The sequence below is a fragment of the Epinephelus fuscoguttatus genome, linkage group LG10 (genome assembly GCF_011397635.1).
Source record: "Epinephelus fuscoguttatus linkage group LG10, E.fuscoguttatus.final_Chr_v1".
Lineage (NCBI taxonomy): Eukaryota > Metazoa > Chordata > Actinopteri > Perciformes > Serranidae > Epinephelus > Epinephelus fuscoguttatus.
In genome coordinates this window covers 13,361,503-13,380,372 of record NC_064761.1, presented here as the reverse complement: position 1 = coordinate 13,380,372, position 18,870 = coordinate 13,361,503, and the positions used below count along the sequence as shown (strand labels likewise).

General features: G+C 41.0%; 1 protein-coding gene across 1 annotated transcript; it reads right to left on the bottom strand.

Moving 5' to 3' along the window:
• Window positions 1-60: 60 nt before the first annotated feature.
• Window positions 61-18,658, bottom strand: LOC125896203 (cadherin-4-like; the record flags this gene model as incomplete). Its single annotated transcript, XM_049588593.1, has 8 exons — window positions 18,524-18,658; window positions 10,026-10,154; window positions 6,506-6,661; window positions 4,427-4,568; window positions 2,481-2,650; window positions 2,212-2,346; window positions 754-939; window positions 61-171 (listed from the first exon to the last, which is right to left on the bottom strand). Coding segments are annotated over exons 1-8 (1,164 nt in total), but the record flags the coding sequence as incomplete, so codon positions are not given.
• Window positions 18,659-18,870: the final 212 nt, after the last annotated feature.

Genomic DNA, 18,870 nt, shown 5'->3' with positions numbered 1-18,870 from the left:
ACCACCTCCTCCTCCTCCTCCTCCACCACCACCACCTCCTCCTCCTCCTCCTCCCCCTCCTCCTCCTCCTCCACCTCCTCCTTGACCATCGTCTCCATCTCCTATAGCTGGGGCAACATTGGATACTACCACTCCGAGCTTTATATCAGGATTTTCCTCAAAATCAACAGGCTGGAAGGGAAAACAGAACAAAGCCACATCAGTTTACTCTCACAGGTCACTGTTTAACATGAATACATTGTTCATAAACCACAAACTGTTGCCCACATATGACTGAAAAGTTATGAACACATTTCTTGACATGTTGTTTAGTCATCAGGCATTAAAAGACAAAACAGCAATATATGCCAAACACAGACTGACAAAGCTACTGGATGTCTTTAAGTCTTTCAATTTTAGTACCAGACATGTTTTTATAACAAACTTGAAGCTTGTGCATTCATACAGTTCTAATTACAGTAATTACATGTTAGTTATTTTCTATGAAGCTGTGGAGAGAAACCATCATTGATTAGGAGGTGGACAGACCTCTTGGGTAGAAAATACATTCTTAAATCCAGACACATGCTGTTGATGAGATAGTATGCAATATGTGTATTATAAAATATGCAGATAACTAAAGTCAAAATGACTCCTTGCGGCACATTACCTCTTTAACGTCCCATCTTACCAACTAATAATGCTAGAGCATTTCATTTCTAACTTGCATACTGCATTGAGGATATTCAGGTGCTGTGATAGAGAGAGATTTACCTTTTCAAGCATCAGAACACCTTCGTTGGTTTTGGGATCAGTCTCTATGCTGAATATTCCATCTTCATTTCCAGTGACAATATCAAAAACAGCCAGCCAGTTGTCACTTTTCTCTTCATCATCATCCAGCACTTTGAACCTCATGACCTCCACTTGGGCTGTGTTCTCCATAATGCTGCCTGCGTACTAAACAAGAAATAATTTTCATTTTACTCTTGTCACTTGAATAGCTTTATGAGATAGTTTAATATCTGGGGAAATCTACTCTTTTGCTTTGTGGGGTAAAGTGATGAGAAGACCAGTGTGACTTTCACATCTTTTAGATATAAACAAGTTAGCTTAGCACAAAAGCTGTAAACGGGCATACCTTTATCATGGATTAAAGTAGTAGTTTAACTTCAGTTGCAGCTTGCTGGTGGTTCAACCTTATTTATAGTGATTTGAGCAGTTTGAGTAACTAAATTACCATTTTTCCATGTTCTGTGTAGTTATCTACAAAATCTACAATTAAATTTGGGACATAGAATGAAAGATTATTATCAGAGTTGTTACATGCTATTTTAGAAGTTACCTCACTATCTGAGTAATCTTGCTTGGTGCAGTACCCCCACCTGGACTCTTGTCTCTGAAGGCTGGTGTCTGACTAGTGGACATTGTATACAAAACCAGAGTTAACATACCTGCACATTCATCTGAATAATGGAGTATTTATCTATTTTCATTTTTTATTTTTTTTTTTTAATGATTTGTGAACAAGTGGGCACTTTTGACAGTAAACTCAATTGATCGGCTTTGTTTTTTTTTGCTGGTACGCAACTGTTTTTGTATTACAGTTTGTTATAAATTTGAGTCATATGTACGTTGTCAATTTGTTTTTAACAAAGTAGTTTGAGCTGCTACATCTAAGTAGCTTTAGCTTACCAAAATAGATTTCTCCCTTGTGTAGATTTGCTCAGTTTCTTCCAGTGCGCCATAACTGGTAGCTTGTAAAGCTACTCTATGTATACTTTTACAGTAACTTCCCCACACCGGCCCTGCAGCACCCTTAAAGCTCAAGCTTTACCATTTTATATTGATAATTTACACAAAAAGTTGCCCGGCAACCAGCAGAGACACCCCAAAGTTACTGCTTCCAACCAAAGGATATTCAATATAAACCCCATAACTGAGCAAATTATCATTTTCACACTTTGCTTACAGATTAAACAAATGGAATATAAGAATTTCATTACTGAGGTTTTGGTGCAAATGCATAGCCAGGGGGATGAATTCTTAGATTTTAGCCCCACCTCTCAGTAGTTTCATCACCTGAGAGGCAACTATATCTGTCACATCATGCGATTAAAAAAAAGTACAGTATTTCCCTCTGAAATGTAATAGTAAAACATATATGATTTATATACATATATAAAGCATATATTACAATAATTTCTATGGAAACAAAGTCACAGTTGATACCTCATCTTTTTCCAGCTCGGGTACATTATCATTGATGTCCACTACTTTGACAGGAATTGTCCCAGTGCCTGTGTTGCCTCCAGGAGCTCCATCCATATCAGTTCCTTCAACTGTTAAAGTGTAGGAGCTTTGCGTCTGTGGACAACAGAGGGACCAACACAGGTTTATAATTCAATAAGAGAAGAGCTCAACAATCCTATCAACCGTCTACAGATGTATTAAAGTGGATGTAAGGTACATGGTGTTCCCACCGCAGTAATGCCTCTGACCTCTCTGTCTAAGGTGTTTTCTTTGACGTAGATGGATCCAGTTTCTCTGTCTATGTAGAAGACGTTTCGGCCATCAGAGGGCTCCTGCTTCACAAGGCTGTAGGCGATCTTTGAATGGGAACAGTTGGCCTTGTCTGCATCTGTAGCTGTAATCCTACCAACCAGAGTCCCTGAACAAGAAACGGGAAGTCTACATTTAGTAAATTGATAGATAACATTATCGTAATATTCTGCTATCTTGCCATGAGGACTGTCCCTAAAACAGAACTTTCAGAGTGGACTAAGATATGGCATTTTTTGAATGATACATTGAGTCTGAAACGTGTGTGCAGTGATGTAGTGTACTACTTAGGTAGATGGGTGGGTGATCGTGGAAGTGGGTATACTCTTCTATCCCAGTGACATTTTGGCTGATACTGTAGGTGGGTATACTATAAAGGCCTGAAAAGAAAACTGGTATACCCATGTATACCCTCAACTACACCACTGTGTGTGTGTGTGTGTGTGTGTGTGTGTGTCATCTGATCTGGTCATAGTTCAGTTACAGAATCCTAGTGCACTACAGAGCACCTCTTCTAGGCAAGGGTGCACTTGATTGTGATATGGCTGTGCCGCTGGGTCACAAAAATAGAGTGGTAGCCTATGGTGTCCTCTTGTGTGCACAGAGCAGCAGCTAACAATTGTCTTGTGTATGGAGCTATAGGACAATGACAGTAAATTTTGGCTTTGAAAAAAAAAGCACCATCATAAACAAAACTTGAACTGAAAAAGGAAATACTGGCATGGAAAAAATATATTTTATATAGCTTTGCCATTTTTTGCATTCTTGCTGGAACAAGCGCTAACAGTTACTGACATGTCATAAAAGCTGTTTCCATAAATGTGGAGTACTGCCAGAGGCCTGAAGCAGTCGGGCCAGCTGCTGTTTAATTTTTGATGCATGTGTGTACTTGCAGTATGGTACCAGTGTTTAGAGCGTCCCACACTTTATAAACAAAATATAAACAACATATTTCACATCATATCTCAAATATTTAACCTCCTTACAATGTCCACACATGTCTAATAATTATGGGTGCTGCTTTTATATTGTAGGCTTTCATTTGTCAGCCCATGTGGGGATTTAGTCAGGTTAGATCAGTGACTCTGAAGGACAGGGCTGTGACATGGAACTGGTCTCTGCACCTTACTGAGCCTAAACACTCCATTAGCATTACAGGGGAACCTTTTTGATTGCACTTAAAAGGACATCAACGTTGTGGCCACAGTTCACTAGTCTGCGCCCTTTGAGTATAAGCTGTTGTTCAATGTCACTTAGATGGCACAAACCATGGGGATATCATAAAAGAACTGCACGTATACAGACGATAACAGCAAAACAAATGGTGATAAACCTGTTCTAGAAAACCAGTCACAACAATGGACATTGTCAGGATGGGAGGGGGGGAGAGAGAGAGACAGAGTGATAGGGGAAGATAGAGAGCAAGACATCAAGAATATTTCCATTACAGGGAATGGTGTAACCATAACAACATGAGTATTTGGTTTGACTATTTCATTCAGAGTACGGTATAGGCTAATTTCAGTGAAGAGCTGAAACAAGCTGATCCTGTCAGACAGAGTGTTTTTCCACCTGTCATGGCTCTGGGAGAGCTGAACAAAGACCTGCTGTGCTCCACAAGAATGTTTGATATCAGGCAAGGTGGATCAATTTGTGGAAAACTCCTTCCTAAACAGCTGCACTAAGCATACCCTCAGACTGCCTGATAAAACTGCCCTGGACCCTTCTCATGTCCTACGTAAGGAGTACCAATGTCTGCCCTCTAGGACGCACTTTAGGGTGCCAGGCTACATAAAGAGTCAGAACACACTCATGTTTCTCACTCTGTAACACCACTCAACCAATCAAAGAGGAGCACATTGAGGTGACAGAAAATGTGTTTTACCTGGTGGACTGGACTCTTGGACTGTAGCTGGAGGTACGGGGACAAAAACAGGTGGATTATCATTGTCGTCTTCCACGTCGAATCTCAGGTCTATTCTGTTTTCGGCCGTACTGCCGTTACTAAATGTGGCCACACCTGTCAGCTGAATAAACACACACACACACACACACACACACACACACACACACACACACACACACACACACATATCTTTGAATGGGATTTCACTGGATTTTCATGGCTCCATGTCAGAGCGGAGCAGTGGCAAAGAAAACATTAAGATAAACTCAAAATAAAAATTGCTCCAAAACAGGTGAAAGTCCTGAATTGCAATTCTTAAATAAGTATACAAAAGGAAGTTAGCAGTTACACTGACTAAAACTTACAAAGTTAGGTAGAATTATAATCAATACTGATGTATTATTGTGTATGCTGTCATTTATGTTCAGTCTCACACAGGCTCCAGCCTCTACTGGACTCTGTTGGTAATTCATTTCTCTAATCACATGCACACATTTGCCCACTGTAATTTGCATCAAAGTAGCCTGCCAATCAGGATGTGTCAATCTGAATACATGCAAACACCAAAGTATAAAAGGCAGCAGACAACACTGTCTACCATCCTGTTCTCTTAAGCAACAGCGATGATAAGCTTTTTCTAAGGATGGAGCCGCTGCTTCAGGAACCCCATCAGTGCCTTGGCTTACACCATGTGGAGAGCGGTGTTCAGCAGCCATCACCCTGTGAGGCCTGCTGGGCTCTGCCCCAAGTTTAGACGCCATGCAATGTGTCAATGCAGTGACAATGAACCAGAGCTTGAGATCAATGACTCTGAGACCCCAATCCTACCCAGGCTGGTAAGTCATCTTTGTTATGGTCCAGCTCATCCAGCTCGCATGGTTTTTGTCAAGGTGTTGCCTCTGCAGTGGGCTGTGTGATGTCTAGCCACAGTTGGCTCCTGTCACATGTGGGTGGGACTTGCTCCATCCTAACGGCAGGACTTTTCAGATCGACCTCATCGGTCACACAGCGCTTCAATCGGCTACAGGAGGAGAGCTACCCTCTGCCCCTTGCATTATTTTCATTATTATTATTATTATTATTATTATTATGATAGCACTTTTTCAGCAGACAAAGGGAATTAAAGATGCTGTGTCCAGTCATGAGCACTTTACTCTCAGTATATGTTGTCAGAAGACACACGTCACGTGATATAACAGCTCTGAATAACATATAGAAAGAATACACTATGTCTTTTTCTCCCTCACCAATCTCCATGGAAGAAGAGAGGAATTAAACACAATGACACACTTTCAGCTGCATTTTTTATGGGAAAGCCACGGTGATGCATGATGGCCCAGCCCTGAAACATGTTTCAGTTCTGGAGGGCTCTGTCTTAGCAGGTGGGTATGATAGGCGCGTTGTCCACTCTGGATCAACCTCTCAGACAGGCTCAGGAGAGCTGGACTGTTTGTGCAGGTTGTGCAGACCATACAGTTGGCAAGAGTGGGATCCCCAACTGGCTGCTACAAGGCAACATGGTTAGGGTTCCAACACTGGTGCAAGGAAAGGAGGCTAGACCCCCGTCGTGTGCAGGTGGTTCTATTGTTTCTTTTTTGAAGTGTTTGATGGGTGGAGGGCTGTTTCATGTCACTATTAAAGTGTACAGAGCAGCCGTTTATTCCTGCCACAAGGGTTTTGGCAACTGGTCTTTGCCCACCCTCTTGTGAGGTGATTCTTGCAGGGGTTTAGGAGACACCAACTGATGAAGGGTGCTTTCTCCCTGCAATGGGGCTTGCCATTGATGCTCAAGCAAAAATGGAATATACAATACAGAATATTTCTCATGAGAAAGACTCTGGAGCTTTGCTAACATCTCTATGCTTTCACTCACTACCAGTTGTCTGAGTTTAGTGTTGTATGCCTGTGTGTCTCATTCTGATATAAATCGATTCATCTCCTTCTGCCATCAACAACTGCTGATGTTAATTTGCTGCCATGTGAAGCTACAATGACTAGAATGGTAAAGTGTTGGATTGAAAGATGTGTAATAAGCTGTGTGCTGAGCTGTGTCCTCACAATGTAGGTTTCTCTCTCCTCTCGGTCCAGTGTTCCTCGGACGTACACAAGTCCAGAAAATTCATCCACAACAAACAGGTTAACTGGTTCTTTACTGGCCCCGGGACCCAGCAGAGTGTAGTGCAGGTTCTGCTCTGAATCCCAGTCGGACCTGATCTGAAAATTATCATAACAATCATTACAACAATGAAGCCATTTAAAAGATATCACAATACAATCAATGCTGTCTTTCACACATGGTCAAATACTGATTTAATCCAAACGTCAGTAAAACCTCTACAAGACTTAAAGTATGACCTTCTGCTTCCAGAGCTCACAGTGACTTAAAACTAAAGTGAGGCATACTGTTTATCACCACAATACATAGGGAAAAAATGGGTATACATTTTTAACTGAAGCTAAAACTGTTGCACATTGTAATACCACTGACAACTTCTTAAGAAGACCTCCAATGTCTTCACCTTTATCATTTAAACAAAACCACAAACACATAATCTGCTCACAGTCCAAGAGTTTTGATTTCAACATAAACATCTGACCTTTTTAAATTAAGAGTAATTGAATATTATTAGGGCAGCACGGTGGTGTGGTGGTTAGCACTCTCGCCTCACAGCAAGAGGGTTGCCGGTTCGATCCCGGGCGTGGGAGCCCTTCTGTGCGGAGTTTGCATGTTCTCCCCGTGTCAGCGTGGGTTCTCTCCGGGCACTCCGGCTTCCTCCCACAGTCCAAAGACATGCAGATTTGGGGACTAGGTTAATTGGAGACTCTAAATTGTCCGTAGGTGTGAATGTGAGCGTGAATGGTTGTTTGTCTCTTTGATCTAAAGTGATGATCGATAAGGGGACTTTAATTGCACCAGCTCCACTCACTACTGAATGAACATGCACAGACTAGTGTAACCTAGGTTACTAAAAGCCCTTTAAAAATGTGAAAGTTGAATAAAAAAAAAACGCTCTAAGTTAATGAATAAATAAATGAATAATTTAAGTTCATGTTTAATGTGATGTTAAAAATGTTTACAAGGTTAAAAATAGTTGTACTGCTCCTTTAACAATGTAACTGCAACAGCCAATCGGTAAGCTTGAGCTCCACATAGTGGCTAGTCAGAGACAGCAGTGAGAGAAACGAGCACAGCGATTCTGTTTATCGAGGAGGAATAAAAGATAAAAGAAGGAGAAAACTGATAGTTTTGAATGATTTGGATGCTGTAATCATCGTTCTTTCCAAAGTTTTTGGACAATTTGCTTTACTTTTTCACGGTTTCCATGCCAAGGATTTTATGTTGTTGGGTTGAAAGGGACTTGGTGAGTTGATTGTTTCTTTTGCTGTGTCATCGGTTGGGTACTTGTTTGCTTGTAAACCATTCAATTTATCTCTTTATAACCAAGTTACGGTGGAAACGCTAAGCTGAATCCTGTGTTTGTAAATGTTGTTGGAAATTGAAGCAGAAGCTACATGTAACAAGCTAATATGGCGTCAGCTATGTAGTAATCCGATTACTCCGCCAGTATGCGGTGTGTGTGTGTGTGTGTGAAACATATCCTAAAGCCTGTATTTTAGCGGTAGAAGTTTTCAGTTGAGCTAATTAGCAGGAAGATGATTTAATTATTTTTTATGTATAACGTTATTGCACTGTTAAACAACAGGCCAGTTTTTTTGGGTTGAAGACTAAAAGTCCATTCTCATTGAGGGAGAAAATTTGTGCGGATTATTCTCACGGAAAAATATAAAAGCTGATTTCATGGGTTCCCAGCAGAATTACACAGCTGGGCCAATGAAATTGTTTGTTTATAGTGACGTTGCACAGACCCGGGAGAGTCCGAAATCCAGCCAGGGAGGACATTATGGGAGAAAGGTTGATAAACCTCGTTTCGGGATGATTTTATGAACAATGAATTAAAGGACAACGTCTGTCAGTCCATTGTCCAGCGTGGTGGCTGCGGTGAGAGTGGTAAGCGCTAAAGAAAGTTGATGTTGACGCTTGGTAAACATTAGCTTGCTAGCTCGCTGCTGCTGCTGCTACTCTCGTCCATGTTCACCCACACCTGTTCACACTGCGCGGAATTGGAACACAACAACGTGAAATTCCGCACCGTATCCGTACCACGCCTGTGTGTATGGTTTGAGCGCGAAAAAGTGCTGCGTGAATATTCTGCAAATCCATATCGTGGCAGTGAGAATGAACCTTTAGTCGGCCTTGCATTTCCACGCTGTGGAAACAAGATGGCGAGCCACCCACAGGAGGAATCGTTGGATCAACAGCGTTTTCAGTGAACTTCACCCCACAGATAAGGACAATGCTCTGTTTCACCGGAAAAGTGGTAGGACTGCGATATTTGCTCCACTGATTGCTGCAGTGGATGTACTGGACTGTTAAAAAGCCTTAACTAAAAGACTATTTTCTTTCTTGTGAAATCTGAATTATTGATTGTGCTCTTGAACAAGTGGATTTTGAGTGTAAATTTGATGTCAAGTTTTATTTTGTATTGAGATATCGATGATGCCGTTTGGTGTGTTACTGTGAACATACTGTTTTTCTGATTAAGGTAAACAAATAACAAAACTGAGAGTAAGAGAAATAACTAGAGTAAGACTAAACCGCCTCGAGGTATACTAAAATAGGTTGAAAGAACAGAGTTAACTCAAAAAGGGAGAGTGTATGTATGTACGTATGTGTAGGGACCTCCCCTCCCACTCACCCTTACATTTAAAACATGGCGGCGCGACCGATGCTTGCGGCAGCCTCTGTGAGCATCGACTCTTTAAGTAGTGAAGTGTACTATGGTACCAAATGTATGTTTTTCTATTACTACTAATCTTCTATAAACAAGCCTGAATTTAAATTTACTTCCTGGTCTGTGGTCTTTAACTGCTTGGTCAATTCATTAATTGCTCCTCCTAACCTAGTCTCTGGACCTATAGAGCTGTTTAGCCTCACAGGTGCTACACTAGCGTGTGCGTGCCGAGCACACACTTATGTTGTCGCCCCGCATACAGATAAACACAAACACACACTCCAACCTACACAAATTCTCTCTGCCGTACCCCTCTTCCTTACCCCTTTGTTCAGTTTATTTCAGGTCTCCTGCCGAATTATAATGAAGCAAGACCTGTCGTGCAGGTTTAAGTGTTATTTTACCTCGGTGAACTCCTGCAGTGAGTCAGTGTGGCAACATTATAGAGAGATGCATAAATACTCAAGCTTTTGGCATGAGGACATGTTCAGTGTTTTTAACCTATGATGTTATTCAAATGATTTTTAAGATATGTAACACCGCCTCAATGAGAGCTTCAGTTTAGTCAAACACGTGAGGAAGCCCACAGGATTGTTAGCAGTGGTGTTGCACAATAATCTGGGCCCTTCATCCCTTTAATATATCTTTTAATACAGACTGTACAAGTAAATTAATCAACATGTAAACATATGCGTCTGTAGTTGTTATTAGTTGTGTGTTTACAACATATTTAATACACAGTCTCAAATTTCTGCACATTTCAACCTTTTTCATCCCATTCTTACCCTGGCAACATGCTGGTCTGGAGGATAGACATAATTCTCAAAAAGCTTCTTCGTTGGGACAACCCAGTCTCTCTTCTGGCGTCTGAGTTGTGGGACGCTGGCTCCGTTGTCTCCCAAACACCCCCACAGCTGCAGAGAGAAGAGGACATGTGACTGTGGTGTTGCTTCTATACATGTAACTTTTTGTTGTATTTTTTTTTTGTTTTTGTTTTTTTTAACAAGATAAACCTTATCTTGCACATTATCTCACCAACACTGTCAATTATCCGTCTTTGTATCATAATTTTCGCTATTCTCCCTGAAGACGAGAGATCTGTCTCGCTCACCCTGGCTGCCTGCTGTGTGTGAGTGGAGAGCAGGGGGGCAGGGCTGTTGTTCCAGTCACACACACACACACACACACACACAAGACAGCGCATACACCAACTCAAGCTCATAGCCTACCTTTAGATAGATAATGATGGCGGAGAGAGCCAAACGGTCAAAAGTGTGGCTTTACATTACAAGAGTTGATGCAGACACAGCGCGTGTCACAAGTGTGACAAATGTTTTGCGTGTAAGGGCGGCAACACTAGTAATTTGTCAAAACACCTTGCGAAAGTGCATCATATTCAGACAGAAAGATGTACAGTGTTTGACTAGCACAGCTAGTTCATCTACAGTACAGGCCAAAAGTTTGGACACACCTTCTCATTCAATGCGTTTTCTTTATTTTCATGACTATTTACATTGTAGATTCTCACTGAAGGCATCAAAACTATGAATGAACACATGTGGAGTTATGTACTTAACAAAGGTGAAATAACTGAAAACATGTTTTATATTCTAGTTTCTTCAAAATAGCCACCCTTTGCTCTGATTACTGCTTTGCACACTCTTGGCATTCTCTCCATGAGCTTCAAGAGGTAGTCACCTGAAATGGTTTTCCAACAGTCTTGAAGGAGTTCCCAGAGGTGTTTAGCACTTGTTGGCCCCTTTGCCTTCACTCTGCGGTCCAGCTCACCCCAAACCATCTCGACTGGGTTCAGATCCGGTGACTGTGGAGGCCAGGTCATCTGCCGCAGCACTCCATCACTCTCCTTCTTGGTCAAATAGCCCTTACACAGCCTGGAGGTGTGTTTGGGGTCATTGTCCTGTTGAAAAATAAATGATCGTCCAACTAAACGCAAACCGGATGGGATGGCATGTCGCTGCAGGATGCTGTGGTAGCCATGCTGGTTCAGTGTGCCTTCAATTTTGAATAAATCCCCAACAGTGTCACCAGCAAAACACCCCCACACCATCACACCTCCTCCTCCATGCTTCACGGTGGGAACCAGGCATGTGGAATCCATCCGTTCACCTTTTCTGCGTCTCTCACAAAGACACGGCGGTTGGAACCAAAGATCTCAAATTTGGACTCATCAGACCAAAGCACAGATTTCCACTGGTCTAATGTCCATTCCTTGTGTTTCTTGGCCCAAACAAATCTCTTCTGCTTGTTGCCTCTCCTTAGCAGTGGTTTCCTAGCAGCTATTTGACCATGAAGGCCTGATTCGCCAGTCTCCTCTTAACAGTTGTTCTAGAGATGGGTCTGCTGCTAGAACTCTGTGTGGCATTCATCTGGTCTCTGATCTGAGCTGCTGTTAACTTGCGATTTCTGAGGCTGGTGACTCGGATGAACTTATCCTCAGAGCAGAGGTGACTCTTGGTCTTCCTTTCCTGGGTCGGTCCTCATGTGTGCCAGTTTCGTTGTAGCGCTTGATGGTTTTTGCGACTCCACTTGGGGACACATTTAAAGTTTTTGCAATTTTCCGGACTGACTGACCTTCATTTCTTAAAGTAATGATGGCCACTGTTTTTTCTTTAGTTAGCTGATTGGTTCTTGCCATAATATGAATTTTAACAGTTGTCCAATAGGGCTGTCGGCTGTGTATTAACCTGACTTCTGCACAACACAACTGATGGTCCCAAGCCCATTGATAAAGCAAGAAATTCCACTAATTAACCCTGATAAGGCACACCTGTGAAGTGGAAACCATTTCAGGTGACTACCTCATGGAGAGAATGCCAAGAGTGTGCAAAGCAGTAATCAGAGCAAAGGGTGGCTATTTTGAAGAAACTAGAATATAAAACATGTTTTCAGTTATTTCACCTTTTTTTGTTAAGTACATAACTCCACATGTGTTCATTCATAGTTTTGATGCCTTCAGTGAGAATCTACAATGTAAATAGTCATGAAAATAAAGAAAACGCATTGAATGAGAAGGTGTGTCCAAACTTTTGGCCTGTACTGTACGTCCAGTCCAGGTTTGTAACATATGCTAGCAGCCAACACGTGGAGTTAATAACCATTAGCTATTTTGCGACCCTATTTACTAAATAGGGTTTCAGATTTGGGATTTTATTTGTGTATTTTTCAGATACATCTTCTAAATACATGAATATAACCATAATGATAGCGTGGGCTGGGTGCGTGGGATTTCCCCTCCTCTGGTCTATATATCCATAGTGATTAATGTTACATCACCATAAAAATACCTAGAATACCTAACATTTTTACTTGTAGGCTAGATTTGTTTATATATGCTACAGTGATTTGTTTTTGAGAGAGCTCTACATGCGAGCATTTTACTGCATTTGCGACTAAAAATAGTTTTGTGCAAGTAAAAGAAATCATTCAGGAGCACGCTGTGCGAGTACAGATTTCAACCAGCAGCAGAATCCTGTAGGTTGTGGGTTGAACGGGGGTCACAGACACAGACAGGAATACGTATTCCTGTCAAACGCGGCGGCCATAGTGCTCCGCGGCGCAAGATAATGTCTTACCGGCGACGGAGAAGCCCTAATCCAGGTCCAATATTTTCCTCTATGTTGATGTCATGACTGTCCAGAAGTACCTGAACAGCCGAGCCGAGCCGTGGCGGCACACAGGTATGTGGCGTGTCAGAGGGGAAACGAGCCATTCACATTTCTCTCTTTGTGGCAGGTAACGGTCCACAAACCTCACCGCACTTTAGGGACTGTTCTTTACTTGTCAGGGGAGGAGGGTGGCTGGTTGATTTTTATTTCATTTATTTATTTTATTTTGATCCCCCCTATGTTAATCACTGATTGATGCTGTTTTTGAAGTATGAATAAGTCAATAAGTAATTTATTCCATTGAAATATCATTGATGTATTATAGAAAAGTGATTTATCTTTTTCTAAATGACAAAAGGCACCTTTTCCCTAATTTTCGCTGTGGTATTGTGATACTACTCAGAACCGTGAAACTGTCACTGGTATTGTACCGTGGGTCCCAATTTTGGTACCAAGACAAGACTATTATTTTATGTATTTTACATTTCAAGTTGTAAAAAGTAAAATGTTTTGTTAAAAACTATTTTGTTGCATAATGAGAATTGAGAAAATAAAGCAATTTATGTTCTTAATTTGTTTTTTTCTTCCTCAAAAAGTATCGATAAGAGTACCATTAAAATCTTAACGATACCCATCCCTAGTTATTGTACATGACAGAGTACATTGGAACAAGATTCAAACTCAGACACTCCTTCAGCAGCTCATACATCCTGCAGTTTTCATTCACCATTATTAAAGTGTTACACCCTGTCAGTACATGATGCTGACAGTGGTGTAGATGGTGTGCTGTTGTCCTGGGGGTCGTGCTAAAAGCAAGGTTTTGGGGTCAGTTAAATGTAAAGGGTTCTTCCTCTGGGGAGCAGGATTGTGATCAGCAAACTAATGATAAAATATTTTCACATTTTGAACTGAGTGTGACATTGTGGACATGGGGGCCCTAAAATAAAAAGGCTTTATCTTGTAGGAAGGGCGAACAACCACACCAGTTCTCCTGGGCAGTAGATATTGCTGTTTACCAAGTCATCACCTTTCTTAACCCTGGCTCATTGTTCCCTTAAAGTTTTTATATCCTTATAACTTGTGAGACTGTTCTTTGTTAGCAAATTATTTTGGACCTTCTAAAGGTGAGCTGGCCACAGTAGTTCATGTTGTATACAGTACACACCTTAGCATACTATTATATGCTGTCAATTCCATTATCTACTGGATTCATTTAGCCTGTCTTGTTTACAGGTGCTGTAATTTGGATATGTTTGATTACCAAAATGCACTGCTGTGATAAACTGCATCTCTTGACTGAGGAGGAGTTATTATCCACCATAGCATTTCATATTTTATAGTATTATTTCCTGTAACATAGAGTATAACGGACCCTTCTGATACAAATGTTTATGCCTACTAGATTAAACTCTGGGTAATGAGAGCAACTAGCAACTTTTACTACCTAATATTTTAGCTACAGAGGTTTGAGTCAGTGCAGAGTGCAGATTTGGTCTCTTTGTTAACATAGCATGCTCCGCAGGTTCAGTTCACATGCTAACATTAATCATGTTAACTTGCTGACTAAAAGCTTTTTAACATATTAACATGAAGCTCAATCTGCAGCTAAGACTTATGGGAATGTAGTTATTAGATTTAGAGCTATCCTTCCATCCTGTGGGAGATTTGTCATTGTGTTGTCTAAAATAGTTGTGAATATATAATGTATAGTGAGGTCAAACATTTTCAAAGATAAAGGCCACAAAGCAGCAGCTGTTTTCATTCTGTCTGATTAGACCTCAGCTCAGGTTTCAAAACTGTCCACACTGTTAGGGGTGGGAATCACCAGAGAACCCACGCTACAATCTTACTTAAATCACAATATAACCTTTTTTCAGCTGCGAATTATATCCCCAGAGGGAAACTTTGTTAACTGTTTTATCTGATGAGACAAAGTTTTCAGTCTGTTTTATGAATGAGCTACAAAAAGACAAAAGACAAAGGCAAACTCCTTCCTTATGATGAACAATCAAGTTTTTCTGATTTGCATATACACCAGGCTTGCCAAACCATGCCACAGACATTGTGTGTGTGTGTGTGTGTGTTGGCTTATGGCCACCGAAACATTCTCGCCTTGTCAGTCGTGTTGAAAATATGAAACCGCAGAATGCCAATGAAAACATACAGTGAATGGTTTAATGTGTTTGTCTTGAACTCAGGACACCTGTGCACTGACAATAAATCAAACTTTAAGTATGTCACATTCCTTAGTTATGAAACACAAAGAAGCAGTTGGTTTGCATGCTTGAATTCTTTCAAGATGATTTACTGCACATATATACCACTCACTGCCGCCTTGAGGGAACTACTGAAAAAAATCTGTTCACTGACATTCTCATCTCATCTCGTCTTTGATGACCCTCTGTGGGCCACTGTGTGACCATGATCTATGATGGCGCCTTACTGTGACCCTCAGACAGAGCCATAAAGGTATAGGTTCAGTGTGGCTGAACGTACAGTGAGGGTTAGGATGGAGATTAGCCTCATAGAAGATTAGATGCAAGTGATCGCAAAAGGATGAGAAGTATTATTTGCCTGAATCTTCACTAGGTGGCAGCACTAGCGAGGTAGCCAAGTTAGGTATTGCACATTCTGTCAGGGGACATGCGGCTGTCAGTTCCCATTGACACAGCGTGAGTATTGAGACAGAAGCCTCTGCCTCAACATGTCTACTACTGACAACAACAGCATGTCATCTTCAGAAATAATACCTCCACACCCCTCAGCCTACTTCACGAAACTGGCTCCCGAAATCTACCGTGGGACTTCTTTATCTGTCATTAATGATACAGAGCTGATGCTGATGGAAAACCTCCTGCCATTAACAAAGTCTGTATCCAAGAGGTACTGCAAAACAGTGTTGCGCAAGGGAGGCAACATTTTAAACCTCGCCAAGCACCCCAGTGACAGACACCAAAACCTAAATAAGCTAGCTGGTTAGCCAGCTTGTAGGAAGGTGATGAGCTGCTAAATTATGTGATATACGTAGTGTATCAGTAGGGTTGCATATCATTGTCAGGCCTACCCTGCATTGTAAATAGCATGTCAAGCATATTAGAATATGTGAGTTCCAACACAACAAATGTATTGAGCTTCAGTGATACGGGGGTCTCATTTGGTACTTTTTCAAACAGTAAGCCTACATAGCTAAATAGCATAGGCCCAATACAACCTACATGTCACTTCTAAACTATAGTGGTGCCAGTGTCAGACAGAATGGTGAGTAAAAAGGCACACTCCCATCATATATTTAGTGAACTTAACATTGCTCTTTATGAACATAGTGACCCTAGCTAAAAAAAAAAAAAAAGATTGCGTTGCTGAAGTAACATTTCAGGTCTACAATACATATAATATCAATGTATAACCATAGATAAGTAATTTGCCCAGATATGCATAAAATAATCATGAAATGGTTAAGATTTAATTGAAGATATATTTTTCAATAATAATAATAATAATAATAGTAATAATAATAACCTTATTTATATAGCATAATTCATACATAAAGTATGAAAGACAATCAAAACATTTGTGATAGAGAAAAAAGATGATAAAAACATAAAATAAAAATAATAATAGCAATAACAAATAAACAAAAAAATAAAAGATACATTAAATTCAGTTAAAACCATAGGCTACGATAAGTTAAAAATGCATTTCAGGAGAAAGGTGTGTCTTAAGATTACGTTTAAAAGTTTCAATAGATGTAGAGCCCCTAAGACCCTCAGGCAGACTGTTCCAGAGTTTAGGGGCATAATTGACAAAGGCTGCCTCTCTGTGCCTCTTAGTTCTGACGTCTGGACCTCTGACTCTGTGGGTCTCATGGTTTTGCAACAAAATGTAATCAATCCTTTTGGACAGCTGTGTCTGATCTATTAGGTATCAAGTATCGAAACAGTATCATTTCAGTTTAAGGTGTCATTTCGGTATCAATCCTTGTGATACTAAGCTTGGTATTGGTATCAGTCAAAATTTTAGTATCATGAAAACAATAATGTGCAGAACCTATTGTGACCTAATACCAGTATAAGAGGAAATTTATAACTGTACAATCTAAGGGCTATGTGAACTTGAGTGAAATAAAGTATTTTCACCTCCACACCTTTTTACTTGTTTTTAGTTCATAAGCCTTTTTTCATATTTTTTTTTTCCCAGGACCCCCTCTCTTCATACAAACAGACACACACATAGACAGACAGTTTTGAACTCACTGGAACAGACAGATGAAGCAGTAATATGATGGCTGACAACCCTGCCATGTCTCAGGTAGAAGCTGCACACTAGGTAAATACTGTTCCTCCACGCAGACTGTGATGTTAGGGCTCCTGATATCAACAAGTTTACCTCACATCATCCTCTCCTCCTTCTCCTCAGATGATCTGTCTCCTCTTTGCTCCTCCCTGCTCTCTTATTGTCTGTCAGCCCTCTTGTTCTCCTCCCTCCTCACAACCTGCCCTGCCACACTCACTCCTCTCCCATCACTGAACACACCGGCAAAAGTCTACATGCATCTTACAGATGTTACTTTTTTTTTTAATAAAATAGATGAAAGTTAGTCATCATTCAAGTCAGAACTGTTTCAGAACATGTAAATGAATTACTTCACTCATCAAATTGAGCTCGTAAAAGCTGCATTAACTGCATTAATTGGCCATCGGTGGCAGCGGAACAAACTGTAACCACAACATTTGCATATTATCACCTTATAGAGTTGATGTGACTAACCTGTGAGCAAACAGGCTCAAACATAATTCATTTGACATGTTGTTTGTGTTCACCTGATGACGTTAAGTCCAAAGTCACATGCTTTTAGTGCTGTTTTTGGTGTCTACCAACTCCTTAGAGAAATATCTGTCTCTTTAGTTGCTAAATGCTTTACTGTGTTCAGGAAGATACCAAAATTCTCACCTGTTCCAGCCCTAAAGCCAAACTATGGACTGGACTATTGACTAGGCCGATATTATTTACACCAAAGTCACTGTTTACACCAGAGTCCTGGAATTTCATGGAACTAATGCATTGGTGTTTCAAAACATGCCTGTTTGGAACCGGTTGATGGTTTAACCTGTGGTATTCCTGCTTACAGCTTTGTGGAGAACCCCTCATACAAACTACTTCACACGTGACAAACCGGGTGTAAACCTTCGTGTCATGTTTTTATGATCGTTTTAAATTATATGAAGTGTTTTTGATTACCATGAAATACGCTCTATAAATGAAATGTTTTATTAATATTATTATCATGAAGGTATTATGGTATACTAGGGTATTTAGAAATTCTGTGGGTATGATTTTCAAAAACAAACTCTTTTTCTTAAACTGGCGCAATCCCAGACAGTTGAAACATTAAAAGGTAGGTGAGAAATGAAGGAAAAGGCCAGTCAAGGGGAGATGGATAAATTAAAAGGAAATGAGAGGAAATGGTATGTACCCTTTAATCTGACAAGAATGCGTATAGTGACTGGACTGAAGAAACCAGATGCAGAGACAGATGCAGACAGGCAGGTGCAGAGAAATCTACGATGTATTCTCAGTGTCAGATATTCAGGTGACCCTGACTTGCTTTCCCCTCCACCTCGTAGGTTTGTGGCATTGCCTCCACCAGCATTAGCTACATCAGGGCCGCCAAGCAGACCACAGTATTCTCCACTGGCAGTGTCAAACCCGGCAGCCAGTGCTCCACCTCCTGCATACAGCACCGGCTCTAGCCCAGAGCCCAGCCACAATTCAGCTTCCACACCAGCAGCCATTCCAACCCAAAACCAAGCAGCAGCAGCAGCAGCAGCAGCAGCAGCAGTGGAAGACTCTCACAATCTGTGGTGTCAAATGCAATAGAGACTGAGCAACTTGGATGACTTGATCAAAAGCATTGCTGGAGCCTTCCTACTCCTCATCCACATCTGCAGCAGCAGCGACCTCAACTCACCAGCCTGACCCTCTCATGGACATGGACAAGACCATG